This window comes from Heterocephalus glaber, unplaced genomic scaffold (genome assembly GCF_053883595.1).
Source record: "Heterocephalus glaber isolate CG9 unplaced genomic scaffold, H.glaber_assembly_v1.0 deba00001472, whole genome shotgun sequence".
Taxonomy (NCBI): domain Eukaryota; kingdom Metazoa; phylum Chordata; class Mammalia; order Rodentia; family Bathyergidae; genus Heterocephalus; species Heterocephalus glaber.
The window spans coordinates 92,226,638-92,253,980 of NW_028258315.1; the positions used below are offsets into that span (position 1 = coordinate 92,226,638).

General features: G+C 56.2%; 1 protein-coding gene across 6 annotated transcripts in view; it reads right to left on the reverse strand.

The window, feature by feature from the left end:
* Positions 1–125: 125 nt before the first annotated feature.
* Dnah1 (dynein axonemal heavy chain 1) overlaps positions 126–27,343 on the reverse strand; it is a 63,106-nt gene continuing 35,888 nt past the window's right edge. For 3 of the 6 annotated variants that reach the window (XM_004864454.3, XM_021243999.2, XM_021243996.2), the window contains 42 exons: positions 26,230–26,407; positions 25,187–25,381; positions 24,979–25,098; positions 24,582–24,740; positions 24,380–24,487; positions 23,168–23,308; positions 22,858–23,018; positions 22,224–22,381; positions 21,750–21,923; positions 20,988–21,026; positions 19,635–19,813; positions 18,416–18,646; positions 16,828–17,024; positions 16,220–16,355; positions 15,129–15,337; positions 14,714–14,885; positions 13,775–13,966; positions 13,293–13,403; positions 12,362–12,547; positions 11,823–12,014; positions 10,060–10,227; positions 9,784–9,975; positions 9,465–9,596; positions 8,870–8,995; positions 8,092–8,211; positions 7,820–7,969; positions 7,553–7,713; positions 6,760–6,985; positions 6,421–6,616; positions 5,975–6,126; positions 5,356–5,552; positions 4,968–5,112; positions 4,345–4,503; positions 4,136–4,267; positions 3,571–3,741; positions 3,312–3,491; positions 3,064–3,240; positions 2,380–2,550; positions 2,104–2,234; positions 1,402–1,753; positions 865–1,099; positions 126–294 (listed from right to left, as the gene is read on the reverse strand). In XM_004864454.3, coding sequence (XP_004864511.2) covers positions 173–294; positions 865–1,099; positions 1,402–1,753; positions 2,104–2,234; positions 2,380–2,550; positions 3,064–3,240; positions 3,312–3,491; positions 3,571–3,741; positions 4,136–4,267; positions 4,345–4,503; positions 4,968–5,112; positions 5,356–5,552; positions 5,975–6,126; positions 6,421–6,616; positions 6,760–6,985; positions 7,553–7,713; positions 7,820–7,969; positions 8,092–8,211; positions 8,870–8,995; positions 9,465–9,596; positions 9,784–9,975; positions 10,060–10,227; positions 11,823–12,014; positions 12,362–12,547; positions 13,293–13,403; positions 13,775–13,966; positions 14,714–14,885; positions 15,129–15,337; positions 16,220–16,355; positions 16,828–17,024; positions 18,416–18,646; positions 19,635–19,813; positions 20,988–21,026; positions 21,750–21,923; positions 22,224–22,381; positions 22,858–23,018; positions 23,168–23,308; positions 24,380–24,487; positions 24,582–24,740; positions 24,979–25,098; positions 25,187–25,381; positions 26,230–26,407 — 7,033 coding nt within the window. In that variant the 3' untranslated portion in view covers positions 126–172. Of the gene's footprint in view, positions 295–473; positions 556–864; positions 1,100–1,401; positions 1,754–2,103; positions 2,235–2,379; positions 2,551–3,063; positions 3,241–3,311; positions 3,492–3,570; positions 3,742–4,135; positions 4,268–4,344; positions 4,504–4,967; positions 5,113–5,355; positions 5,553–5,974; positions 6,127–6,420; positions 6,617–6,759; positions 6,986–7,552; positions 7,714–7,819; positions 7,970–8,091; positions 8,212–8,869; positions 8,996–9,464; positions 9,597–9,783; positions 9,976–10,059; positions 10,228–11,822; positions 12,015–12,361; positions 12,548–13,292; positions 13,404–13,774; positions 13,967–14,713; positions 14,886–15,128; positions 15,338–16,219; positions 16,356–16,827; positions 17,025–18,415; positions 18,647–19,634; positions 19,814–20,987; positions 21,027–21,749; positions 21,924–22,223; positions 22,382–22,857; positions 23,019–23,167; positions 23,309–24,379; positions 24,488–24,581; positions 24,741–24,978; positions 25,099–25,186; positions 25,382–26,229; positions 26,408–27,343 lie in introns of those variants that run through there. The other 3 variants (XM_021243998.2, XM_087182451.1, XR_002389193.2) reach the window with 3 other exon arrangements.

The window sequence follows — 27,343 nt, forward strand, 5'->3', positions numbered from 1 at the left end:
GGCCAAAGCTACCCTCTCCTGCCTGCTGATCACATTCTTTGCTGAGGCTCCTGGAGCAGCAGCCCCCTCCCCTCAAGTGGCTCCTACAGAAGGAGCCTCATAAACCAACCAAGGCACAGCTAGACTAACTGGAAAACTCAACTTTAATGGCTCTGACCCTTCTGTCTTGAGTCTAGTAGTCCAGGGCACAGATGAGGGCCACACCACGCTTTATCCAGTGTCGCTGAGGCTCGATGGTGGGGATCTCCACAGCAATGACGTAGTTGGTGGAGTGGCCTGTGGTTGACAGTGTTCCTGGCAGGCAAGAAGTGGGGAGGGTTAGGTTGTGCTCTGTCACTGATAGAGCAGGGATGGGGCAGGAGCAAGGGCAGTGATTCTAACAGATTGGGTCAGGGACAGGGAAGGGGCCCTGGCCCAAGGAGAAGTCTGTGTGATAAGTGGGTCTGACCAAGGCTTAGGCCTTCCTTTGTTACCTCACTGGGGATCAAAGATAAGGATAAGAGGGCTGGGAATTTAGCTCAGTGGTTCCGCCACCTGCCTCGCAAGCGCAGGGTCCTGAGTTCGGTCCCCAGTGCCAAAAAAAAAAAAAAGATAAGGAAGTTGATGTCACTGTTCAGTCTCATCCCTGTCTGTGCCTCCACTGTTCTCCTGAACCCCCAGTGGCAGTCTGGGGCTCATAGGCTCCCAGAACCCAAAGCGGATCTGTTGACCGAGGACATTAACTTCCCTGCTGGTGGCCTGGCTTTGTGCTGGCCCAAATCTGTCAGCCTCTCCCCTCAGCTAACCTGGCACTGGCTTGGGCTGAGCTGAGTCAGTCCTTGGGCCCCCACCCATACTGTAGGCTCCCTGCTTTGGGCCCTGTACCGGCACGGGTCAGTGTCTTGTAGATGGGACACAGGTAGATGTCCTGGTTCTGAGCTTTGCGGTGGGGTACTGGCAAGAGCCAGATAACGGCCATATCTGTGTACAGCTCCTTGGGCCTAGACTCAGCCAGTTGGAAGGCCTCCGGGTCCCAGCGGGCACCTTCCAGGAACAGTCCATGGATGTAGCACCCCACTTCGGGCCTCTCCTTGAGTTCTGATGGTGACTGGGCCATCACCTGTGGGGGGCACACAGATATACCCACACGCATACCCCCCCCCAAAAAAAAGGTCCCTTTTTTTCTCCCTCCTGAGAGCTGCTGCCTGCCCGCCCACCATTTATCTGCCATTTTAGCCAGTGTTCTGCAGTCTGTGCCCTGCCCCTGTGAATTTTCTTGGGTCTCATGGCCTCTCCTGGCTGGGTGTTCCCACCTTCCTGCTCAGGGCTACCCCAAATGCCAGGGAGCTATGGCCTCAGTGGCTCTTCTGCCTGAGCTGTACCCTGGCCTGTCACCTGACCTGACTCTGGCTGTGTCCACACCTTGAAATCGAAGGAGATAATGTCGATGGAGATGATGAACTTGCGGGCAAAATTCTGTAGAGTGCCTGTCAGGAAAGCCTGCGGGAAGAAGAAGCCACTGATCCAGAACACAGCTGGGATACCACCTTGGATCCAGGTCTGCAGGAAGTTCAGGCGCTGCAGCAGGTCCATGACCCACGAGGCCAGTGGCTTGAGTGATGGGTATGCCTTGGAATTCCAGAGCTCAGGCACAGTGTTGTTGTACAGGCTGGCAGCCATCAGCTCCAGCTGTGAGGACATCACCACCAGCCCCTTGAGTGCCTTCAGCAAGTCTCGCAGTGTCTCTGTGATCACTTGCAGCAGCCGGTTGTACCTAGGAGGCCAGTGGCAAGGAAGCAGGCAGTGGGCTGGGGTTGTGTGTCAGTGTCTACTCTCCCTAATTTGGGGCCATACATAGAAAGCAATGGCAGAACATAAAGATGAAGAGTATGGAGCTATGTTAGACAGCCTGGGTGCAAATCCCAGCCCTGGCCCTTAGCAAATATGTGACTGGGTAAGTCACTTATCCTTTCTTGTGGCTCAGTTTATTCATCTATAAAATGGGAATAATAAACAACTGCCTAAGTTAGAGCATGATATATAGCACTTGGCATGGTACTCCTACTGTCATTTCCATGCAGCACTGTGGCTGCTGACTCGGGTGGGGGCGACAGGAGGAATTACCTAATGACTTCTTGTACCAGCACAGTGTTCATCGACTCCTCATACAGCACGGGGTACTTGTCCATCACCATTTGCAAGTTGATGGGCTCAGGCACCTGGAGCAGAATGTTCTGGGCCACATCCTGCACTATCTGCAGGGGTAGAGACATTAGGGGAGAGGGCTGGCCTTTAACTCCTGCAGGATTCCACAGGCAAAGGCTTTCCCACAGGGGAGCAGGCAGGATGGTGGAGTCCGGCCTTGCTCAGCCCTTGGTCCCTTTCCCTGCTACCACCAACCTCCTCCCGGCCTTGGCTGCCCGAAGAGGATGATTTGGGCTGCAGCTGGATGATGGCACCGAGCAGGGCAAAAGTCTCATTCTGGGCAAAGGTGATGTTGGCATTGTCATGCAGGCCAAAGATCTCAGGCATGTCATTGAGTGGGAGGCTTTTGATGTAGGAGAGGTAGCCCTGGGAGGTAGGAAGTCTGAAACTGAAGGCTCTGCCTTACTGAGCCCCAACCTTCAGAGTCACCCTGTCATTGAGCACATCTCACTTGTCATGTCCCCTACACATCACTCCACTTAACTCCCAGCTCCTCCAAGCATCTGCTCAAACCTACCATAGCCCTCTTCATGGTGCCCACCCAACCCTGCCTTGGCTCTTGACTTCTCCCCACATAGTTCAGTGGAAGTATGTCTCCAGAGAGCCTCCCCTGACCAGAGCCTGGGTCCAATACCATCTTGGAGGAGCTTTCCCAGCCCACACAGAGTAATTACACAGGAAACGGCTGAGGTGGGGTGCACCTCTCCCTACAGAGTGTGCTTTCCAGCAGGTAGAGATGCACTACATCCCTTACCCACGAAATGGGTTTATCATGAAAAAGCCCCTGGAGGCAGGGGCATGCCTCCACCAAGCACCAAGGCATCTACGGCACTCTGGAGCCAGCCTGGTAGGTCCCCTCCTGCTCGGGGTCGGTCTCACATTGAGGTCATAGGTGGGCTGGATCTGGTGGTAGATGCCTGAGTCACTATAGCTGTGATCAGGGGAGAGCACAGCAGGCCTGTAGAAGTCCTCCAGGATGTTCATAACACAGCGGCGGTCCCAGTCATCAGTGACTCGGCCTCCGTAGTTGATCTCCCCTGCTGTGTATTTGAGGACCTATGGGATGGATGGGTTAGGGCCCCTGTAACTTCCACAGGCTCCTGGACCCCAGTCTGTCCTTGGCCCACCTTGTAAGGGATGTCGTCATATTCGTCTAGAAACATCTTGAGCTGACTGATACAGATGCGTAGGTCTCCATCTGTGAACTCATAGGGGATGTTGAAGCCCAGAGCCCCAAATTTACGACGCTCCAGTGCATTCCCATGAAACAGGCACAAAGACAGCAGCAGGGACTTGAACTCCAACACCTGTGGGAGTTAGGGGAAAAAGGGGCATGAGGGGTACAGATGGAGACAGGTAGGCAGCCATGCACCAAGGGTGCCTCACCTTGCGACAGGAGTTGAGGAAGTCATCGCTGAGGCTGTTGTAGGACTTTAGCAGGTTGGCCTTGACGCCACGTGGTGGCTCAATGGTCATTTTGGAGCCATTCTGCAGGATGGACACTGGGAACTTGTTGCTGGGAAGACTGGTGAGCCACAGGCGGAAGTCCCGGTGCACCTGGTGCCCAAAGCTCTCATGAGCATCAAGACACAAATCAACATTGAGCTCCCTCCTGCCCAGGGACCCTGAGCTCACCCTCTGCCTGACTGCCCTGGAGTGGGCCAGGAAAGGCTGCATGGATAGATGGTTAAGGATATGGGCTTTGGGAAGTCTTAGGGTCACCAGTCTGTGCGGGGTGGCCCTGGGCAAGTTATCAGGCTCCAGGCCGCCAGAAACATGGGGAGACCATTGAGAAGATAAATCTAGTCGATGCATGATACATATGTCAGCTACATGCCCAGGGCTGGGCTGAGTGCTCTGTAGGATTATCTCATCCATCTTCCATGGCTGGATTGTTACTCCCTTTCGGCAGAGGAGACCCAAGGGGTCTGTGACAGGCACCATGGCACACCTTGTCGGGGTTGATGTGCTCGATGAGGCGCTCCAGGGCTGGCATCCAGCTTGGTGCCAGGTGGCAGTTCTGGAAGAAGACCCACTTGCCTCTCTCTATGGAGCTGCGCATCATGGCTTCTGCCCGAGGGCCCTGTGCAGGCAGGAACACTGGATGGAGTCGGGTGCCATCCTCCCAGCCTACTGGCTTCCTCCCTGCCTAGCCCTTACCTGCCCCTGACCCAGGGAGATGGCGGAGAGCTTCTTGGAGAACTTCATCTCTTCAGCAAACTTGTAGAGGTCAGCAGCAGGGTCTGTGCCAGGTGACAGCACAAAGATGAGGGGTGTGGTGGAGTTGGAGTCTTTGAATACCACTGACAGATTGGCTGTCTGTAAGAATGCAGAGAGGTGGGCTGGAGATTTAGCTCAGTGGCACCATGCCTGCCTCGCAAGCACAAGATCCTGAGTTCGATCCCTGGTACCTCCAAAAAAAAAAAAAAAAGAATGCAGAGAGATGCTGGGACCACCTGGGGTTGATGGTGAGACAGGGACCAGGCGGCGGGGGGAGGGGGGAATCCTAGGGCTCCTGAGAGGTCCCAGAGGGGCTTTCTGGTGGGGTCTGGAACCTCTCAGTTCCTTTGGGGGCTGAGTAGAAGTCAAGTCCTGGGACGGGGATTTAGCTCAGTGGTTCCGCTGCTGCCTCGCAAGCACAAGGTCCTGAGTTTGATCCCCAGTACCCCCACTCCAAAAAAAAAGAAACTCCTGTTCTGGCCAAGGCTGCAAACAAGTTCATCCAGATGCAGTCAGGCTCCTGAGCCCCAAGGTGTCATCCCTGCCTGGGTACCAGCACTTGCCTGGGGCTCAATGAAGCGTGGCTCCAGGTTGGTGGCCACAAAGTCCTGCATGGCATTGGTAACCTTGTCCCCACGCAGGCAGCGGAGCACCAGCAGCTTCTGGAACTGGTCCAGGTACTGGTTCCAGATGCCAGGCAAGGGCTCCCTGAAACAGTGCCCAAATCTCCCTGAAAGGCAGCCTTGGGAAGCCACTGGCCCCAGGGATTCTGCATTTGGAGAGCAGGGGAGAGCAGGGTGTCCTGAGGAAGAGTTTGAAGGCACAGAAGAGATCAGCCAGAGCTTGAGGGTAATCCAGGGTGGTCCCTCAGAGAAGACTCCTGGGCAGACCTGTTCCTAGGGTCTTTCTTGCTTGATGTGCCACCCCACTATACCCTGGGACCCAGCTCACCGGTGGGGATCGAGGCTGTCAAAAATGGCCCGGAATTTTGTCTGGTGCTTTACAAAGTCAGAGGGGAAGGAAGCAAAAGTTGGCAGGTTTGAGAGCGCTTGGATGTCTCGCCAGGCTCGTTCTGACAGCCAGTCTGGTGCAGGGTTCTCAGTCATGGTCTGGATGGAGCCCCCAGACAGGAGGTAGCGCCACTCACCCTGGCAGGGGACCAGGCAGGTTGTAGCCAGCTCCTTACCTCCAGGCACCCCGCCCAGAGAAACTGAGTTGCCTTGGGGGTGTTGGTCAAGTAGGTCTGGCTTAGTGTCTTCACTTTGCCCTTTCCTGAATGTGTGCTCCACTGGGGCTTCTGGCCAAACAGGTGTGGGAGGCTCAGGACAGTCTGTGCTCACCACATGCAAGATTCTAAGAAGGCCTGTGCTCAAGCTTTGGTTAGGCTGTAATTAACCCAGGTTTCCTGTTGTGTTTAACCAAAGAATTGAGCTTCTTTAGGCCTCTGCCCTTTGGTCTTGCTGTGCCCTCATGCCTGGCTTTCCCCTTCCATCCACCCTGTTCTCCCTGGCCCACAACAGGGCGACCACTCAGGCAGTCAGGCTGCCTGGCCATTTCCCTGCCTCTGCACCTGGTTGATCTTGCCCTCGTTCATCATGATCCGGACGCACAACAGGAAGGCGAACATCAGCTTGTGCTTCTCAAAGAGGCTGCGGCAGACGTTGCTGTAGAGGCTGTATGTCAGATAGCGGTTGATGTTGGTGATGCGCTTCTTCAGGTTGTCTGCAAGGGCAGAGAGGTGGTGGCAGAGTATGGGGAGAGGAGAGAGGAGGGAAGATCCCAGGGTCCAGCCCAGCCTAGTTAATCTCCCAGCAGCCATCAGGGCAGTCTGGGCATCCCCTTGGGCAGCTGGTTTTCTCAGGAAAGGGACTCCAAGGAGGGTAGGGAGCAGTGGGGATGTTCTTAGGTACCACAAGACTGATGTGAGAGGGTGTGGCAGTGAAGGTGGGTGTGAATTTGTGTGTGTGCCCCACAGTGGTAATGTGCCCATGTGTGTCCTGTCTGCCCCAGGGTTACCTGCCCTCTCTGAGTTGGCGATGCCCGAGAGGAAGATGTTGAGGAACCATTCGAGGGAGTACTGGTACATGGGGTCCACATTGGCCAGGTCAGACACACAGAAAAAGAGGATCTGGGAACGGACAGCCACAGGTATGTACTCCATGCGTGTGAGGTCAATGTCCTTCTCTGTCTGCTCTGCAATCTTGACCTTGGCCTGGGGGTGCAGAGGGAGGAAGCGTTAGGCCCAGGTACGCTGGCAAAGAGCAGAAGACAAGTGGATGGAGGTAGGGCCAAGCGTGGGGCAGTTGGAAGAGATAGGGCCAGGCCCCGGGCAGCTAAGAAGAGGCAGTTTCCCACCTGGATCTCGGCAGCCTTCATCTTGGATGCCTCTAGCACTTTGATGAGCTCCACGTCATCCACAGGGTTACCCTCAGAGGAGCTAAGGTGGTACAGGATCTGGTCTTCAATGTCCTTCAGTTCCTGAAGCATCTTGGCATTACTGATAATCAGCTGGTTCTTGGCCTCCTCCAAGTCCGGTCGCTCTTCAGCCACTACCTGGCCCAGCAGCTGGTCCTCCAGGCCACTGCCAGGGTCAGGAGGCACCATGTTGTAACACCCGGTGAGCCCCACAGGGCCAGCTTTGAGCCTGCTCACTTATCTTCTTGTGCCCCTGGGGCTCCAAGAGCCCAGCATCCTGCCAGTGTCCGCCCAGAGGGCCTGGGCTTCATCAGGCTGTGGGCTAGTGGTTCTCAGTGAGGCCTCTGCTGACAGCCCAGAACCCAGGAGCCTGGAACCCCGGCAGGGGCTGGCCAGTTGGACCTGGGGTCTCTGAACAGTTCTTCCTCAACAGGAGGGGGCAGTAGGTGGCCAACAGTGCTAGGCCTCAAGGGCCTTTGTACCCGCTGACTTGTGGAGAAGCTCATAGTGGGCGTGGAAATGGAGGTGTCGGCACAGAGCAGGCCTGTGGGGCGAGGGCGAGGGTTCTTAGGTGGGAACAGTGGCAGGTCCCAGGAGCTGGGGGAGGGAGTACCAGAGCCTGGGAGGAAGCTGGTAGAGCCATTGAGGGGCTACCCAGCCTGGAATAGCCAACCTGCAGCCAAGCAGGAGGAGGTAGAGTTGATGGTTGGGGGTGCTCGGGACCGGGACTTACCTGGGTGACAGGGTGAAGTTGATGAGGGTGAGTTTGGTGGAGATCTCAGGTGTGTAGTGTGGGTTGGGCAGCCTGGTGGTGATGTACATCCTGAAGTCCTCATGGTAGGGGATCGCTGTGTCTCCCAGCTTCAGCACTGTGTTCCCCTGCTGCTTGTATGTCTGTGATGGATGGGACCGGCAGGCGCTGGGGCCTGAGCTGTTCCAGTGTGGCATGCACAGATCCCTGCCCTGGCCTGTGGCCCTGTCCTGCCCCCCGCAGGCCCACCTGCTTAAGCAGCACAGGCTCCAGGGCCGGGTCAAGCTCCTCGCCCACATTCTCCAGAAGGCATGGCTTGCCGAAGCGGATGGCATTCTCCATGCTGCGCAGGAAGTCGCGGTCACTCAGCTTAAACACATCCAGTCCATTGTCCTTCTCCTGTGAGGGAGGGGAGGGGACAGGTTGGGACAGGGGAAGGCTGAGAGCCAGGCTGAGGCTGCTTGCCCTGCGTCTGCTGAACCTAGCTGTGGTGAGGTGGCAGCGTTGGCAGGTGGGCTTACCATGTTCTTGATCCATCTGTTGGCCTGGCTCTGGGGGTCAATGAAGTGGGTCCAGCGCTGGGAGAACTGGTTAATGACCCCATTCTCCACCGACAAAGTGTCATTGGGGAGGCCAGCAATCTGTGGAAGGCCAGATGTCAGACTGGGTCAGGCAGGGCTTTTCTATGAGAAGGGCCCGTGGGGTGGAAACTACACCCAACCTCATGCTTTGGCTATGAACTTCATTCTTTTGATTGCACCTTTGGAGGTCGGGTGCGGGCAGGCGACAGAGTGGGCAGACTTGGTCGCCAAGGTCCCTGCCTCTTGTGCTCCCGACGCCCTCTTCCGCTGGGTCTTTGTATCCTGATGCTCACTGAGTCCTCATTCAGGGACACCACCTTCATGGAGCCCACACCCCATTGGCCCTCCTGGCCTTTGCCCATGCCTGGCCTCTGCCTGTGGGCTCTGTTTTCTCGCTTTGCCAATTCACTCTGCCCTTTAGGGTCCAGCTTGGGCATGACTTCTTTTAGGAAACCTTTCCTAACCTTTACCTGGACAGTTCTCTTACCCCACTCCACACTCAGAATTTAAGTGCTGCTTTGAGCATTTGTGTCCTCTTGACCCAGCTTTCTCTTTCTCTCCTACCCACCACCCTCTTGCAGGGCCCAGGAATATTCAGGGGAGCCATCTCTAAGTCTGGCTCCAGAAGGGAGGGTGGGAGGGAGGCAGGAGGCTCCTGGCCTAGCCTGGACCACACTGCAGCCCAGCCCGGTCTCTCCTGCCCCCCCGCACTGGGCACCTGCCACGAGCGGATCGTCACGGGGTTCCCCAGCGTTCCAATTAGCGTGGGCTCGGAAGTGTGTGGTACATGATGGACTGTAAGCTGCTTGACCCACTGGTCGTAGAGGGCTGTGCGATACTGACCCTGGGAAGATAGCAGACGCAGGGCTATCACACCAGACACCACAGTGCCTCCCCACCTCCATACCTCCCCACCTCTTGCTACACCATAGCTTGGCAGATGCCCACAGAGGTCAGAGCTCACACGTGGAAACAGAGCTTGCATTCTAGTCCCACTTGGAGTGCCTTGCTTGGACTCCCCTAGCCTCATCTCCTCAGCTGTGACGCAGGGTAATGGCAACAATGTCCACCGGTTTGGCGACTGAGGATTAAATGGGAGCCACGATGAAGTGTTTAAGTGTTGGAGCAGCGCGTGGCACACACACACACAGGTACACGTGTGAGCTCTCACATGTCCCCTAGAAGGCCGGCTCCGTGAGGGCGGCTGTTCTGGCCCTTTTGTCCACTGCTGCATCCCCAGCACCTGGCTCACAGAGGTAGCCTGCTGAGGGAGGGAGAGGCCACCTACAGGATGCCCTGTGGAGGCTACTTACCGTGAAGGGGCCCAGGTAGGCCACAAAGCCAGCAGCAATCAGCACGTTGCCTGAGATGTTGTCAAGCATGTGCTCCAGGCTCTCCACTGTCTCCTGCCAGCGCACCTTCTCATCCGACAGCCCGCTGATGAGCTGCAGAGGTGGCCCCATGGGGTAGGCTCTGGGAGGTTGTACTGGGGGCTGTGGCAGCCCCCCTGCTGCAGCCCCTGTGGTTGCTAAGGGGAGGGTATGGGCAGCTACCTCAGAAGCCCCACCCTGGGCCCTTCCGGGTCCTGTCAGGTGGGCACACTCATGGGCCTCATGGAGGTGGGGTATGCACCTTGTCAGCGCGGCCCAGCCGCTGCTCACACTGCTCACACTTCATTTCTAGCTCTTCCTTCTTAGCAATGCATTCTCGGTACTTGGCCTGCATGGTGGCGATGCCATCCTCTACCTCACGCAGGCGCTGCTTTGCCTCCTCCAGGATCCTTTGTGTCACCTCCAGGTCTTCCTGGGCCTCTCCCAAGGCTTGCTACAGGCAGAGGGTCCAGGGCCAGTTCGCCTCTGAGTACCTGGGAAGGGGAACCGGCCCCCACCAGCTCTGCCTGGTCCTCACCCGTTTGGGCTCCACAGCCTTGGCTACGAAGTGGTACTTGTGCATGGCCCGCACCCACTGGCAGATAGAAGTGCAGGCCTTGGACACCTTGGCAATGGCAGCTGGTTGGAACTCCTCGTTGTCGATGTACGGCTGGATGGCCTTGATCACTGCCTCCCCAATGTTGTCCTGGTGTGGGAATCATGGGCCTCAAGAGGCTGCTTCCCATACCGGGTAGGAGAGGGGCTTTGCTAGGAGGTGGGGCCTCTGAGGAACCCCCAGATCCCGCTTCTCTGCCCTATTCCCTGCACAGGCCTCAGCAAGTATCCTCCTTAAAGAGCAAGCACAGTCTAGATAGGCTGGCCAGACAAGGAACCGCTGTGTCCCTGGGATTTCACACCAGTTCTCAGAAGCCTCGAGATTTGACAACACACGAGACCCCATTTAAAAACTCATTTAAAGACAAGGGCTGCTTTCTGAGAGCAATAGCTTCAGTGGGTGTGGAAAGAGTGAGTGGTTCTGATGAGCCTGGTGAGCTGCGTTGCTAACCAGCTTCCAGAGCCAGAGTGAAGGTGGGCCCAGGTGCCTGAGCACAGGCCCTGAGCACGCCTGGCTTTGCCTTCTCCTCGCAGAATGGCTTGATGAGACCTATGGGGCCTCTGGTTTGTTGCCTAAAAGGAGAAGAGGAAGAGTGCTGACGCCCCAAGGGGATCTGGCTGCTGCTGAGACCTGAGGCCTGCCACTGAGCCTAGTCTCCGAGCTCAGCGTGGAAGTGCCCAGCCCTTGCACTGATAAGTGCTGGGGGGGGTGGGGTGTGGCCATGTGGGTCAGGCAGCTGTTCCTTAGGCAGTTTCCAGGCTGGAGAGGGGTCCCCCAGGGGAACTGTGGGCTCCAGGCTGACCTGACCATGAGACAGCCCCTGAGAGAGCACTCGCCCATGGGCATTGAGTGCCCCAGATGGCTAGAGAAACCCACAGGGACACGGGGAACTGGGACCTCAGGTGCCGAGGCCGAGAGACGGAAGTGGCGGTAAAGGTCCTGGTCAAGGCCACAGAGGTCCAGAGTGAAAAGGGCACTAGGCTGTGGAGTCTTGGAGTGACAGTGGGTGACATCCTATGGGCACAGGAGCTGCTTTGGTCCCAGTAGTCTCAGTAGCCATCTGTTGGTGGGTCTGCCCATCACTGCACTGATATAGTAGATAGGGGGTGGTAAAGCTGGCTGGGGGAAACGGGCAGGACCTGTCAATTACAAGATCCCAGGACAATGCCAGGACCCTGTATTTAGAACTTCGAGCTCCCATGCAATGTGGATGGCCTAAAAGAAGGGCGGCCAGCATGGAAAGCCCATGCTGCATTTCTTAGGCACAAAGTATACTTTTATTTTTGCTTTTACCCTCTTTTTCTTTGTTCAGCCCAAGTTCGCTCTGCACAGGTAGTTTATTCCACACCCATTTACCATAAACTTTTGGCACCGTTTTCGGCTTGTTTCATCCAATTCTTTGTTCGAGGCAAGAAGAACCTGGAATACTTTTGATTGGTGAGCCATTTCTTAAAAAACCCCAAACTGTCCTATAATACTACCAGGCAGGCTCTATGCTCCACAGTCCCAGTCAGCTGTGTGGCCCACAGGGCTGTGCGTGCTGCTGGTGGGGCTGGGGCAGGCAGAGAGGGCTAGAGACCACAGCGCATTCGGACCCTGTGGTGGGGCCAGGTCCTCTCCAGCTTCCCTGCCCTGCTGGGTCCCAGCCTCACCTGCTGGCTGGCCCTGCTGACTGGCATGCTCACCTTATCAAACTTGAAGAGGCTCTCGAGGAAGCGACCTGGGTCCTGCAGCAGTCCCTTGCCTGGCTCCCAGTAATCATCCACTTTGGAGCCTGGCTTGTCTCCAGCCACCTTCTTCGGCTTGATACCTTTCATGATGCACACAGCTTCTATGACTAGCTTCACGCCTGGGGGTGGCCGTTGCATGGCACGCACCTGTGGACCGAGTCACAAGGTAGGGAAGAGGGAGGTCCATCACTGAGTAGCTCCCTCTGGGCAGGGACACTGCCAGACAGGGTGGGCCTACCAATCAATCTCCCACTGCTACAGGACCAAGAGCATGCCCAGAGATTCTGTGAGGTCGGCTTCAGCCTGTGGCTCCTGGGGGCTGGCATAAGGAAGGCAGGGCATGCAGCTAGGGTCTAGCCCTAGTTCTGTCCTCACCTCTTGGCATTTGGCCCCCAAAAGATGTGCAGGGGGAGGGGCTACAGACACCTCTAGGCCCCAAGAAGACATCAGAGAAGGATGTGAGAGTGATTGCCAAGAGAAACCCAGTTACACACCTCGGTCACGTCATTTTTGTTGAGGTTGCGCAGGCTGGCCAAGGCTGCATCTAAGGCTGGCAGAGCCTCATCCAGGTCTTTCTGGGCATCATTAGCAATAGCTTGTGCCTTCCTGGCCTTCTCGTTGGCTTTGATCTCCTCAGCCTGCACAGAATTCCGAGTCTCCTCAGCAATGGCTGTATCCACCTTGGGGTGGGAAGACAGAAGAGTCCAGTGGTAGGAGCAGGCATGCCCTTCTCCCCTTTCTCTTCTCTCCTTTGCATCTCAGACTCCTCAGAAGGGAGGAAGGGAAGGTTGGGGGCTCCCATTCTCAAGGGACCATAGAGATTGGGAAGGCCAGGAGCCCTTTCCACACACTGAGCCCTCAGTATGGGCCTGCAGCGGTGCTCAGGGCTCTCCAGGTTTAAAAATGGCTGCCCCATAGGGAAACTCCCAAGCCCCCAGGGCCCCTTCATACATGCCAGAGAAAGGTACATCTCCCACCTTTCTTCCTGGAAAAATTTGTGAAACCCTGACTTTGACAAATAGGACACTTGAGTACTTCTGCCAGAAAGCTGTCTTAGTGAATGTACAAGTCTGTGATGTTTACTGGGAGGACAGGGCCCTCACATGTGGCCTTTGTGCGATGCAGAATCTGCACATCTGACTGTGGCAACCTTTCCATCAGTCTGCGCTAGGGCTATTAGCATTGTTTGGGGCTGTTTGGATTTATTTGCTTTGCTCTCCACCAATTCCAGAAAGTGCCTGGCATAAAATAATTCTGACAAAGCATATGTCAAATAAATGAATACTGAACGAGGATGCTGAGGTACATGAAGGCTGACCGGCTTGCACAGGTCAGGTAGGGGGCAGTCTGCGGTTGTTTAGAGGTGCCGTCCACAGACAAGGGTCAAGTATCTATCTAGGAGGGGAGTCTGGGAGCACCCCCAACCTTGATCTGATCCATAGTGAATATGGTGTCCTTAGCAGCCTCTTCCAGCAGGGGGCGCATAATCTCCAGCTCCTCTTGCATCTTGGCCACATCCTCAGATGTGCGTAGTAACTGGGCATAGGGAGGGGTGAGGGGACTCAGAAAGTAAAACAGATATTACAGGAACCATAGAAAGAGCCAGACCTGGTGAGTGCTGGGGAGAGGCTCCCACTGGGCCACCCCCATCCATGAGAGGGAGCCCACGGTAGCTTCAGTTGTCATCAGATTGCGAGGTAGACTCTAGAGGAAGGGCCCCAGTCCCCGGAGAATCTATGGGGTATTTAACGGCCTTCCCTTTGGCTGATAACTTTTATTTTTTCACCGAGGGAGAAAGCCACCTGTTTAAATACTGTGGGCTCCAATTGGAAGTGCTGGGTCACCCTGGTGCCAGGGCAGGACCACTGGCAGCTGGCCACTGTCCATGAGGCTGCTCCCAAGCCCACCTTGTCAAGCCCACTCTTCATGCGATTTTTGGCAGTTTTCAGCTCCAGTTTCTTCTGTCCAATGAGGATGGAGAAAATATTGAGCAGTTCCAGATAGCTCTTGGGGGTCACGTAGTTGTGGCGGGCCAGCTCTGCCAAGTACTCGACACACTTCTTAGACACTGACTGATGTATGTACACGCAGATCTGAATCTGTGAAGGGGAGACCACTGATGCTGGTTTTGTGGCAATTCCAGCAAAGACAAGGCACCTGGTGCCCACGAAGTCACTGCAGCCTGGTCCTGAGGAGGGGCCCATAGAAGGAATCTCCATCCTTTACACTCATTCTTTCCTAAGACTCTTACAAACTCCGGGCCAAGGTCATCGCTTATGCCAATGAAAAACCCAAGGCCCAGAGAAGTCAAGGGCAGAGCTGGCTTTGAACATGGACCTAGGTGTCGCCAAGCTGTGGCCCAGTGCCCTTATCACAGCTCCCATGACCTGCCTCTCTCTGGGAGCCCTAAGGAGTATCCCTCAGAGGCTGGACCTAGAGGGAGGGAAGAAGCAAGGCCTGAGCAGAAATGGGCAGTAACTGTTGGCTTCAACCTAGCACTTGGCCTGTGGGAACATCACTCTCTGAGGTCAGACCAGGCAAATCTAGCTCACCCCATCTGTGGTCTCTGCAGTTATATCAGGGCACTCTTGGGAGAAAGCTCCCAGGAAACACTCAGAGACTATGGGAAGCCGTAACCATGTAGCTGTGTGCTGAGCATCAATGTCACTGTAATAATCTGTGGCACTCTCCACTTTACAGATGAAGAAACTGAGTCTTAGACAGGGAAGGCTGGCTGATGGAAAGGCTGCTGTTGGTGGTGGGCCTGGGACTCTCACCTAGGCCTCAGTGACCCCAAGTCCTCGCCCAAAATGAAAAAAGAGCGTGCTTCCCACCAAGACACCTACCAGTCCTTCAATTACTTCGAAGGAAGATGCCAGGTCTGGGATCTCGTTCAGGAATGTGGCGGCCACCGACTCCAGGGCCTCTGCTGGCCACTCATTAAACCAGTCAATGGTACAGCAGTTGACGAGGGAGGGGAACTGCCTCAGGCGAGCTCGGAAGACTTCTCCGATGGGGCTGGGAGATCCAGGCATCCAAATGAGGCCCAGGGACACTAACTTAGCCCCCCAGGAACCCAAGACCCGGGGCCCTTTCTTAGCCCTGTGGCATGGCAATCAGGACATAACAGCAGCCTGGTCCCAGGGGGATGATGGCAGGGCCTAAGGGCATTTTCCATCTCATGCCCAAGTGCCCAGGCCTCCCGAATCCCTGAGGCTGGCCCCCTGCCCCACCTTGTGGCCCCAGTGTGGCTGCTTCTACCTCATGCACAGCACCATGTGGATGTTGTTGCGCACGCGCCCAGTGTAGGCAGCCATGAGGTTGGCCTTGGTGGGCTGCAGGCCCTGCTCCTGGACATAGCTCCGCATGGCATTGACAATCTGGTCTTGCTCGTCCAGGTTGTAGAGGTTGGGAATGTCGCCTGAGTTCAGGATATTGTTGATGTCCTCTAGGAAGGACTCGTTCTTGATCTGGCGGAAGACAAGAGTGCGTTGCTGAGCTTTTGTGGTGGTCCCTGGGTGCTAGGCTCCATAAGCACCATCTCACTGGTCCTTCCCAACAGCCCCATGAGAGGCCCTGCCTCTACAGCTCAGAGAAGCCTGGGGTCACCCAAGTGACCTCATTAGTAGTAGCCCAGGCCTTTGCCACTTTCAGAGGCTCTGAACTTAACCCCTGGGCTGTGTCAGGGCTCTGAGTCCAGGTAGGGGTGTGTGGCATCTTCCCGTTCACTTTCTGGCCTCCCTCAAAGCCTCAGTTTACCCACAGGTGGAAACCATGGTTACAGGCAGGGACACCTAGCCTGTGTCAAAGGGCACCCTCAATTTCCCGACTAACTCAGTGACCTCCTGAAGGGACCCCTGGGATTGGGGCCAGGCTGGGAGCAGAGCAGCCCTTCCTCAGGGTAGGGTACTTTCTGGGCCTTCAGCCTAGGGCCCCAGGCCCAACTCTGACTACTGGCCAAGTTTAAGAGCTTCACTATGTGTCCTGTGGTCTCGGTAACAACCTCTCCTTTACTTAGAGACCTGGGGAGAGGCCTTATACCCAGGAAGTTCCAGAGAGAGCAGCCCCAAAGAGAGGAGTCATGAGTCCTTAGTTCTTTGGGCATAAGCCCTGTGTCCTTAAGGTGGGAAGCCGTTGGCCAGTGAGTGGAATGTCATGGTCTTGGGAGGCCTTTTTACATTTTTTTTTAATGTCCCCCTTAGCTCTGTGGTCCCATCTGGTCCTGCCAGGCCTCCCCAGATCTGCCTTGACTGAACTGGGCGAGAAGGACTGACCACCTTGCAGGATCCCACACTGGGATGGCATTGTGTCCCGCCCACCCCGAGACCCGGCCCCTGCCATGGTGGCAGCACCTGGGTGTCTGATAACAAGAAGGTGATGGGCAGGTTCTGCAGGCCGGCTTTGAGCAGGGCCTTCTTGACATCCTCCCGCCACTCAGACATGCCGTAGTTCTTGGAGAGCTCAATCTGGAAGCACTCGTACTCAGCCCTGGAGGCAGAGTTTGGGTCAAGGCATGCCAGGGCCTGCATCCAGGCTCTGGTGAGTGGTGGGTGCTCATACTCCATCCAGCCATCTGGAATCTAGGTTCCATCCTGGGCAGACTTGCAGACCCTCCAGCCCCTGAACCTGTTCTCTTGCCCCTAGACCTTTGCTCAGCCGATTCCCTCAGCCTGGGGTAGGCTTTTCTTCCATCTTCCCAGCTCTGATTCTGGGAGCAGGCCCAGGGACATCTCCTCCAGGCGGCCCTCTAGGATCCCTGCGTTGACACCTCCCTCCCCACAGCATCTCGAGGCACTGTAGCTGCCTCTCCTGGGTGTCCAGGTCCTGTTCCCAGTTCTTCAGAAACCCATAAGCTGAGTGGGTCTGCCTCAGGGCTACCCCAGGCCTCCAGTATAGAAAAGCACCAATCAGCCAGTCTGCCACCAGCTGCCCATTGCCCATCATGCCTCAGGGTCCTCACATGTGTGAAGCTAGCCGCGTGAGGGAGCTGCGGCCACTGCCACCCACACCCAGCAGGAGGGCGTTGCCTAGTGCCTGGCGCAGAGTTCGGCTGATTCGACAGATGTGGCTCATGGTGTCCATGAAGAGGACCAGCTTCAGCTTGGCCGTGTTGATCTGGTTGTAGTCCTCCATGTACTCCTCGATCACCTGCATCATCTGAGGATGGAGGGGTGTGGCTGGCTCTCCACTGTGAGGTCTCCCTGCCTCCCACCCCCTTCTCTGTCCTGTCTGGGAAACACAGAGCGAGTAACCACTGTGGCCTGGCCAGCTGCGCGTAGTCCCCTGCAGGTTTGAATCCAAGCTGGAGCCTGGAACATTCACAGGCACTGATGAACTGATTCAGGTTGTTACTCAGAATGCTGAAAACCAGCCATGTCGCTCTGCATGCAGAAGCTAGCCCTGTCCCAGCCACATTCCCTATACTGTTACCTAAACTCCATCACACCCCTGTCCCTTGTTGTGGACAAACTAGAATATTTCTGGTTTCATGGTGCACCATGATGAATCTGTAGACCCCTCTGCATGTAAGGTTCTCCGCGAAATGCTTCAGATTGATCACCCTAGGATGTAGTGCTCTTCTCTTCGGAATCCCAACCAGCCATATTGGAATAGTTTGGAGCAGTCTTTTGTGGGAACTTCCCGGCTATTGCTTGTGCAACTCCAGCCATAGTTTGGCTGAGTGGAATCCTGTGTACCAACAGCTCCCTGACAGGACGTTCACCCCTCCCACAGTAAGCCCTGCTCTTCCTTTGCACGGAGCAATGCTGGCTTTAAGAAGCCAGGTCTAGTTGGGTGAGGTGGCATACATTTGTAATCCCAGGTCTCTGAGAGGCTGAGATAGGAGGATCAAAAGTTCGAGCACAGCCTAAGCAACTTAGTGACATAGTGCGACCCCATCTCAATATAAAAAATAAAATAAGGATTGGGGATGTAGCTCTGGGTTCAGTCCCCAGACGCCACACACACACACTAAGACTCACACTCAATACCAGGTCTTCCTGAAAGAGGCCTGACCCAATAGACATGCCCAGGCCTGAGGGTCGGAGCCCTGCCTACTCCCTCTGGGTCTCACCAGGCTATACTGACCCTGGGACCCCGGTGGGAGTACTTGGGAACTAGGGGAGGATGTGTGCACAAAAAGAAACAAGTGGGAGGTCCCCTTCATTGAGCAGCTCTGAGGCCCGTAGTGGAGGTCTCAACCTTGCCTCCCTAGGTCCCAACTGAGATCTGTGATCCCAGAGGCCCTGCTGTCCGCCCCTCTATGGGTGGGGAGAAGAATCCCTGAAATGGGCCTAGTGTATTGCTGTTTACAGGGTCTGTCTCAGGTGAACCCCAGGCTTGTCAGAGATGGGCCCAGCAGGGGCTGGTGGCTGCACTCTTGTAACAGTTGGGAAACGGGGCCTCAGAGAGTCCAAGAGCTAGTCTGACTGTCCTGCCCCTCCGGTCTAGTGCAGTGCTCTGCTGGCAGTGTCTACAGAGGGCCAGCATCCCAGGGGCAGACTGAAAAGGACCCACCAGGATTAAGGCACCAGCCCAAAACCCCTCACCTTTTTCTCATCGGTGATGAGCTCATAGGACTTCACCTCTGAGCCTGGTGACATGAAGTCCCCGTAAAGAATAGGCTGGAAGATGCAGACCTTGTCAAAGGCCACCTCCCACTGCTCCATGTGGCTCTTGAGGAGCTGGTCAAACCAGCTGCGGTCTTCGTCACTCACCAGCCGGTCTCGGAACACGCGGCAGTTCTCGTGATACCACAGTCGCAGCAGCTGCGCCTTGTCCTGCAGGCACCCCGCACAGCAGGGATCAGGCACCAGCGTGAGAGGGGAGGGGTACGAGCCACAGTGGCTGGGCCCTTGACCTGGGCGCAGCTCTCCAAGCTCATCCCGGCCAGGGCCCCACGCGGGGGCTGTTGGGAGGTGACCGGCTGAAGGCTGCGTGAGCTGCACAGTGCTGCCTGGGCTTCTCCACCCCCGGCTCCAGGCGCCGCTGGGCCCCTGTGTACACAGCCCCAGTAGCCAGTCACGAGCACCTCACAGTCATGCTTTGCCCTCTTTCAGCTCTCCAAACCCAAACCCAGGAGGAGGCCTGATTCACCCCATGTATAACCACTCACCAAGCCCTAAAAATCTCTGAATCTGCCCCCACCCAGCTCTGGCTCAGCTTCTCTGACTCTCCCAGGGGGACTGGACCACCCCACAGGAAGCTCCCAGTCTCTTCTCTTGACTCCTTTGGCCGATTAAGCGTCACAAGGCCAGGGCCAGCTTCTGTCCTGTCTTCCCTAGCTCCCCAGCCCCAGGCTGCACACAGTAGCTGTCTAGTCAGTGGTTCCACATGGCTGCCGATCACTTAGGACAAAAGTCCAGCTCCAGGTTGGATGCTCGAAGCCTCCAGAGTCTGGCCCCACTGCTGTCCAGGGCACCTGACCCCACTCTGCTACATTTCCTGCTCCTTCCCCTGGGTGTCTTTGGTTCCTGAAGGCGCCCTGTTCCTTACCCCATGCACCTTCTCACACAAGGCCTCGGCCAGAAACTTGCTGTTTCTTACCCTGGCTCCCTCTTTTGTGTGAGCCCCACCAGGTCACCATTCCAGGGATAGGTTGGGTCCACAAGACAGGGATCAGCTGCACAAAGGCCAGGCTCTTGGGGGCCTGGAAGCTGCCTGTTCCAGCCCCCACAGGGCCTGCCGGGGTCAGGGCTGAGGGAGGGGGTGGGCAGTGCAGATGGCGAGGGCAGAATGGACTGGGGAGAGGGCTCGCCAGGTCCTCACCTCCACCTTGGCTGGGTCAGCCATGAGCATGCCTTGGAAGACCTTGGAGAGGTCCCTCAGGTTGAAGGCATAGTGGGACTTGGCTGGAGTGGGCAGCAACTGGGAGGTGATGGTTCCATACACCAAGACAGTGGCTTCTACGAGGGGCTCCGTGAAGGGGGCGAGGTGCGGGGCCCCAGCTGTGGGGACAGGAGAGTCCTGGGTGCACCTCTGCAGATCCTAACCTTCTTGCTTTTGCTAGTGCTGGGCTCTTCCTCCAGCTGCCCCTCCTCAGCCTGAAGGCTTAGGTTCCACTCACCCCTTACCCCATCTCAGGTGCCCCATCCTCCACAGGGACTTCCTAGTGCCTCCATCTTGGACTGAGGGATCTGCTGCCCTGCACTTCCCCCTTTTACATCCTCATTACGACACAGCCTGCCATGCACTGGGGCACTGATACGCACTCCCAGGGTTGCAGAAGAGGACCCAGAACTGACCGCTAGTATCGCCACTCTAGGCCATGGGGAGCAAGGCACTCTCAGAGCCCAAGGGAAAGTGGGAGGGGAGGGCTGGTGCCAGTGGGAAGAGAGTTTTGATGAGTTTCGTTATCAAGGTGAGCGGAGAAGTAGAGCAGTGGTCCCAGGCGGGTGGGACGGGCTGGCCAATGGGTCGTTTTGTGTTTTGGGTCAGATGGGAGAAACCAGGATGTGTTCTTATGGTGATGACATGGCCCAGTGGAGTGGGGAGTACTGGTGTTGGATGGGGTGGATCCCATTGTCCAGAAGGCCCAGAGGAGGACTTGCCCTGCATCAGAACAGGAAATCCACCCTCAAAGGTACGAGGACACGGTCATGAGGGAGGAGGGATGCAGGTAAGCAGGAGGCCCAGAGAGGGCATGATGGCTTCTTGCAGCTGAGCTAATGGAGGGAAGAGGTGACATGAGGACCGGACAAGACCTGACGAGGCCCATTGCTCTGCGGTGATGACCGACAGATCAGAGTTGCATGAGGCCACTGCAAAAGAGATGCCTGTTCCCCAGCTGCTAGTCAGTCCTGGCTCTCCTACCCACATCTGCTGCTTGGAGCAGGCCAGCTTTCTTTTGAACTCTGGCTCTTCCCAGGGGGCAGGAATTTGTTGGGTTCCTTTATTCATTCCTTCATCTTGCATTTACTTTGCATCCACTATCAGACACTACCTCAGGCACTGAAGGCTGTAAGAACAAGGCGAATGAGCCTATGAGGGCAGTCACTCTGCGCCTCTGTGAGCCTAAGGGTGGCTCCTGTGGCCTCTGGTCCTAACCGCTGCATGCCCAGCCGGAGCTCAGTCTCACCCCCTACCCTGCAGGCCTTCAGGCCCCTGCCCAGCTGCACTTACGAACAGGCTCTCGGTGGCTTCTTTCTCCAAGGAGTCCATCTAGAGGGAGAGATGCAGAGCTTGGAGTTAAAACGGTGGGCCTCTTGCTGTCCGCCTTGGCGAGATGTGCCCAGCTGGGAAGCTCCTAAAGCAGCCACAGACCAGCCCCTGTCCCACCTAAGAGCAAAGAGCCCCTGCATCCCAAGCTGCACAGGCAGGAAAGTCCTAACATAGCTCCTGGGGGAAGGGCGGGCCAGGCCAGAGGAGAAGGGCTCAGCTTCCATCACTTACCACCTGGCTCGGTGCCAAGTGGAGGGTGATGGTCAGGGTGCGTGCTGGGAAGGAGGTGGGCTGGTGGGAGACGGCAGCCTGTGGTGGGCTTTTCCTCAGGCCCCAGGAAAGATCAGGGCCACTTTATCCATTTCTGAATTGGTGGCTTTCCTGATTTATAAGAGTAACATCTTCCCATCTGACTTCCTGGGCAAATACTAATATATATGGGTTGAATGCATATAGGTACATATGTATCTATCTGTTCAGCAATTGCTGTGTGCCAGGCTCTACGCCAGCTGCTTTGTGTGCCACATCTTCATTAACCTGATAAAGAAACAGGCTCAGAGTGGCTCGTAAGCTTGCCAAAGGTGACAGCTGAGTAAGGGGTGAATCTGGGGCTGTGGTTAGTGATTAGGGTGCTTGGTCTTTCCCAGCAGCCACCCAGCTGTCCCCGGTGTGGCCTGGGCTTCTGCCTTTGCCCATGGCCTCTCTTGCCTGCACTGTACTCACCTATCCAAGAGCCCAGGATGGCGGAGAAGATGTGTTTCTTGCTGCCGTCGTCCATCCCAGCGAAGGACAGGTAGTTGAAGTGACGTGTCAGCCTTGGCGTGATGGCATTCCTGCCTCCACCTGGAGGGCCCATAGCGCAGACAAAGTTGATGTCCACCAGGTTCTTGAAGGCTCCTGAATGGGGGGGGGCAGGATGTCAGGAAGGGCCCTGCCCAGAATTGCATCATGATTTCTGTTGGCTTTCTTCCTTCTTGTGAAGGATATATGTTAAAAATTATAATTTTCAACAGTATTGGTATAAAGACAAATATTAATAGATTTAAAAAATTTTCCTTGACCTAAAAGCTCATTTCCTTTGATTTTCAGAGAAATTGAAGCATTTTTACTGGTCCCTAAAAGTAGTGTGGGACCTTCAGTCCACGCCTACCACACCCCTGGCTCGTCCCTTCCCTGCTGGCCCAGCCTGGCACATACCAACGATCTTGCGGTCATACCAGCCACCATGGTCCATCCACTGGCGCAGCAGCTCGATGGGTGGCTGTGCACCATATGTTTCCAGGGCTGGCATGTTCAGGTCATCGATGAAGAAGATGAAGTTGCGACCAAGCGGTGGCCCAAACACGCCTTTCCGCCTGTCGGTGGGGAGTGTGTATGAGCCCAGCACCCATGGGCATCAACCCCTCTAAGAATCCAGAGACAGCAAGGTGGCTGCCACAAAATTTCAGCCTCCTCCACCTGTTGGATCTCGTGAGCAGCCCTCTGTCTTGTTCGGGGTATCCTGGGGCATTATGGATTGGCTGACCTGCATCTGACCTCTCTTAATGGAGTGTTGCCTTCCAGGCAGGTAGCCAGTAAGCATCCTTGGGACAGGCATCTGCTTAGGTGCCCAGACCAGGATAAGCACCCACTGAGGGCTCCAGAGGACGCTTGATGGGGGGAAGGCTGTGGAGCAGTCTTTAAGGGAACTTAGGGCCCCTTGGGAGGCCCTGGCCTCTTCCTGAGAGGCTTCTGGCAAACCCAGGAGTATAATCTAATGGGGACCTGAGACAGCAGCGGTTCAGCCAGGCTGGAGGACCCTGGGCTGAGGAAGGAATGGGCGGTGCCCTGCCTCTTGTCCAGCTTGCTGTCGATGAGGTCCTGGGTCTGGCTGGCTGCAGTGCGGGCTGAGAAGGTGAGGAAGTGGCTGATGTACTCCAGCGGCAGGTTCTTGAGGAGCTTGTCGGAGATGGTAAGTGTCTTCCCTGTGCCCGCTGGCCCAATACACAGCACCTGGGAGAGCAGGGCTGGGGCAGGCCGAGTGCACAGCACACAGAGCTGGTGCACAGAGGGGCTGCTGCCTTGCCATGGGAGACTAGCCATCCCCCAACCTGGGCCTTGGGGCGGGCTCCCCAGAGGCAGGGAGTGGTGGGGATGCTCACGGGCTTGTGGTTGGTGAGCAGCATGCCTAGCAGGTAGGACATCTGCACCGTGTCCATGGTGGGCACGATGATGTTGCAGTAGTTGGTATCTGGAACCAGGGTGAACGAAGCTGAGGAGTCCATCCACTTCACCCAGGCAACCTGGAACCAGACAAGGCTCGGGATGGGCCTGGAACCCCTTCCTACCCTGTTCCCTGCACTGGGCAGTGGGAGGCCAAGGAACTGTACTGCTGGGCCTTGGCACGAGACCCGGGTGAGGTGCTACTTCTGAAAGAAACAGGAATACCTGTTTCTGCTCTCTGCACAGGGTGGGAGACTCCCAGCACAAACCACCAGGAATGGGGGCTCTGAACACAGCTGCACAGGTGGGAGGGGCACCCTAGGGACTGTCAGAGCCCGGGCCTCTGCAAGGAGGAGATGCTCTGGGAACCAGACCTCCCAGATTCCCAAAGTGCTTGCTGTTTAGTTTCAAGCTAAAGGAGTTTGGGGGCCAGAGCCCAGGGCATCTGTATCAGCTGGATGCTGAGCGCCTATCTGGCTGGGTCTCCCCACCCTCTTGTCTGCATGAATCCCTTCACCCACAATCCTGACCCAGCTGGCTGAACTCTTGATGGGACCAACATGTCCCCAGGGGGCCTGCTCTGACCAGTAGACCTCAATGTGCTCTGTAAGGCCCTGGCAGGACTCTGCACAAAGGCTTGCAGGTCTCTACAGGCCTTCTGTTCCCCTCGTCCTGGGCTAGGGTCCTTGGAAGACAGAGGGGCACTTGGAGACCTTGCTGGCTGGTAGTAGGAATGGAGACACTGAGGTAGACCACAGAGCTTGCCCCTGGGTCTGTAGGGAGCTCAGTCCCTGGGAAAACGAGGGCTTTTAAGTAGAACTGAGGCAGCCATCCTGGGGCTCCGCATGGACACAGAGGAGGTCTGGAATGTTGGGAAAGGAGGCACTTTGCTGTCTCCCACCCCCAATTCAAGTCCAGCTTTGCCACTGACTAGCTGGGTACGAGTATTCTGAACCTTGATTTCCTGTCTGGAAAACAGGCACCACTAAAACCACACAGCAGGGCTGTGAGCGCCCCTGAGGTGATACGAATAACTCCTTGCCTAAGACCTGCTGATGTGGCTCTCTCTCTATGGTGCTTATTCCTTGAGGAGAATAACACTGCCTAGTGCGGCCCTTCCCACCCTGGTCCCTGGGCAGGCCTGTGGCCACCTGCTTGCCCTCCTCCTCTTCTTCGTCATCATCCTCAGTGCTGCTGATCCCAGTGTCCTCCAGCCTGTAATCGAACACCAGTCCCTCTCCTGGGAAGTGCAGAGTCATCTGTAGGGGCCAGGAGGGAGCATAGCTCATGAGGCCCAGCAGATCTGCCTGCTCCTGGGCCGGGGTGACCTGGCCGGGGGGTGCTGCCTCTCACGTTTTCCTTCATCATCTTGGTCCTGAGCCAGTGGCTGAAGTGGAGGCGACCGTTGCTGTCTCCTGTGGCACCCACACTCCAGACCAGGGAGAAAATGAACCAGGGCTCTATCAGCTCTGGGATGCGACTCAGCTTTTCAGGGGACCTCTTCCTGAGGCCCTGGGGACAGAGGGAACAGCGTTAGGCTAACCTGGGGACAGCACTGGGTGGCCTAAGGAAGTAGGGTGCGACATGTCATGGCTTTGTTTCTCTACAGCACAACGGAGAAACACATGGCCTACACTGAGCCAATCTGACTCCTGTTCCAGGAACCTAGACCTGGGATTCAGGGTCCTCAGGCAGCCCAGGAAGGAAATCAGGGGCAAGAGGGATGCAGCCCCACCATTCAGGCCAATACCTCTTTAGGCAGAAAGGGCTTGAAGAAACAGTCGAGCAGTTTGAGGAGGCTCATGGTCAGGTTGCCATTGGTTGAGGGAATCACTTCCTTCACGGAGGAACGAACGAAGGAGATGGACTCCTAAGGGGAGTGAGCACCCGGCTCTCATGGGTGGTGGGCACAGTGCCCCGCTGCCTCCCTGGCTGGCTGTACCTGTGGCCTCACTTACCTCCAGAAAGCTGACAAAGAGTGTCCTGAAATGCTCTTCATAGGGCTTAATCAAGGAAGGGAGCTTCTTTAGCCAGCACTCGACGAAGGGCATAAGTCCCAGGATGCTGGGCTCCGTGTACACCATGCCACAGCGGGACACTGTGGCAGGGGAGGCCACTGCAAGGTCCTGCACCTCGAACATCACGGTCATTGCCTGGCACCAAAGTGAACCATGTGAACGGGCCAGCTCTCAGGCCCCAGAGCAGAGAAAGGGTGCAGAGCCATGGGAAGGGCTGGAGGGGCTGCCCCTCCTGGCAGAGGGACCTGTGGGCAGGCCTGGGGGGAAGGGGTGGAGTGGGGGTACAGGAAACCCTGGGCCCTCAGCTGGTACTGTGGTCCTCCCTGGACCCCTGAGGAGGAACCAAAGTTGGAAAATTCCTGGGATTCTCTGGCCAGTCTGGGGTCCCTGGAGACCTGGGAAATCCAACAGGAACTGTATGCTCTGCTTCAGGGCTCCCCACAATCCACACAGGTCTATGCCAGCTGCCAGGTCCTCTCAGAACATCTCAGAGCTCCACTCAGGGTACATACCATGGAGTGCTCTCATGCCCAGGCCACAGCCCTCTTTCTCAAGAACTGCTCCTCACATACTGTGCACGCACCTGTGGGCAGGATTGTGCCCCCTGCCCCCTCCACACTGGGCATGTTGCTAGGCCTGGGTGGATGCACGGTCCAGACTGGGTTAGTACGGCTCAAGTGGGCCTGGGGGGCATGAGGCAGTATCGGCTGGGAGTGGTGGGGTAACAGTCCTGGCCTTGGGCTTGGAATGTCGCAGGAAGTGGCTGAAGGGACAGTGTTGAGCAGCTGCAGGACAGGGCGGAGGTGAGGGCCTGCAGGGTTGGGGAGGGGTGCTGGGAGTTGAGCCTGAGCTCCTGCTGGGTGACAGCGAGATGCAGCTGTGACCCTTCGAGGCAGGCATAGAGGGGTTCAGGCTGGGCCAGCAGAGCCGGGCCTCCGGGCGCCCCCAGCTGTGGGAGTGTGTGTGGGCGGAGGTGGGTGCACCTCTGTGAGCTTGATGATCTCCCCAGAGCTGAGGCACAATTTCTTGTTGTCGTCCAGCACCGTGTTCATGTTCTCGATCCAGACAGCGTCCACCGGCCCATCGAACATGTACCACTTCTTGTTGGTGTCGGAGGCCATGGCCCCCACCCGGATGAGGGAAGAGAAAATCCCATCTGTCCTGCAGCCGCCAGGGAGGAGAGGGTTGTAGGTACCAGGAAGGTGGGGAAGCCTGGCTGCCCAACTGGCCCTAATCTACACTCTTCTCCTTCAGTGTCTTCATTTTTTTTTTTTTTTAACAAATTACAAAAAGAAAAATGGACTTCTTGCTGTAACATAGTATAGTGAAAACATGCTTATATCCCCTCCCTGCTAAAGCCCCATGAAGTCACAGTAAAGGAAGATAAATGGTGGCATCCTGGCAGGAAAAAGGGAACTGAGTGGTAGTGCAATCGCAGAGATGGAGGAGCACACAATTCTGGAAGGAAGAGCGAGCTGGAGAAAGATCAGGCCCAGCCACGGAATCAGGGAGGCCACTTCAGAGGGTCCACGTGCCAAGGAAGGGCTGGTGGGGGCAATAGCGATTCTCTATTTGGCCGAACTTGTGCACTGTTTGGTAAAATTTAGTTTCTGCAAAGAGCCCTGCTAAGTCAGTTTGGGCTGGGTGCCAGATCCGCCTTGCTATCTTATCAGGTTCCTCATCTTGCACTTCTCCCAGGTGAGGTCCAATCACTGGGCTTATCTTTAGCAAGAATCCTGCAGAGTTGGTTTAGCCAGATCTCTCTTATCACCAAGGTGTCCTCTTAGCAATTCTCTACCCACAGACTCCTACGCTACTTCTTGGCTATAAATTTCCACGTGCCCCTGTTCAGAGCTGAGCCCAATCTCTCCCCCTCATTGCATGACCTGGTTGCAGTGGTCCCTACACCCGTGGTAATGATCGTGAATAAAGTCTTCCTTAGGCTTTGAAAGGTGTCATTACATTACTTTTTTCTGGCCTGACCTGCAGATCCTCTATCCACCTAAGTAACAGCCTGGAGTAGGCATTGTAAGACCCTTCACCAGAGATTCGGGAAGCAGTACCGGGCCCCATTGAGAAAGATGGGGGACTCTATCT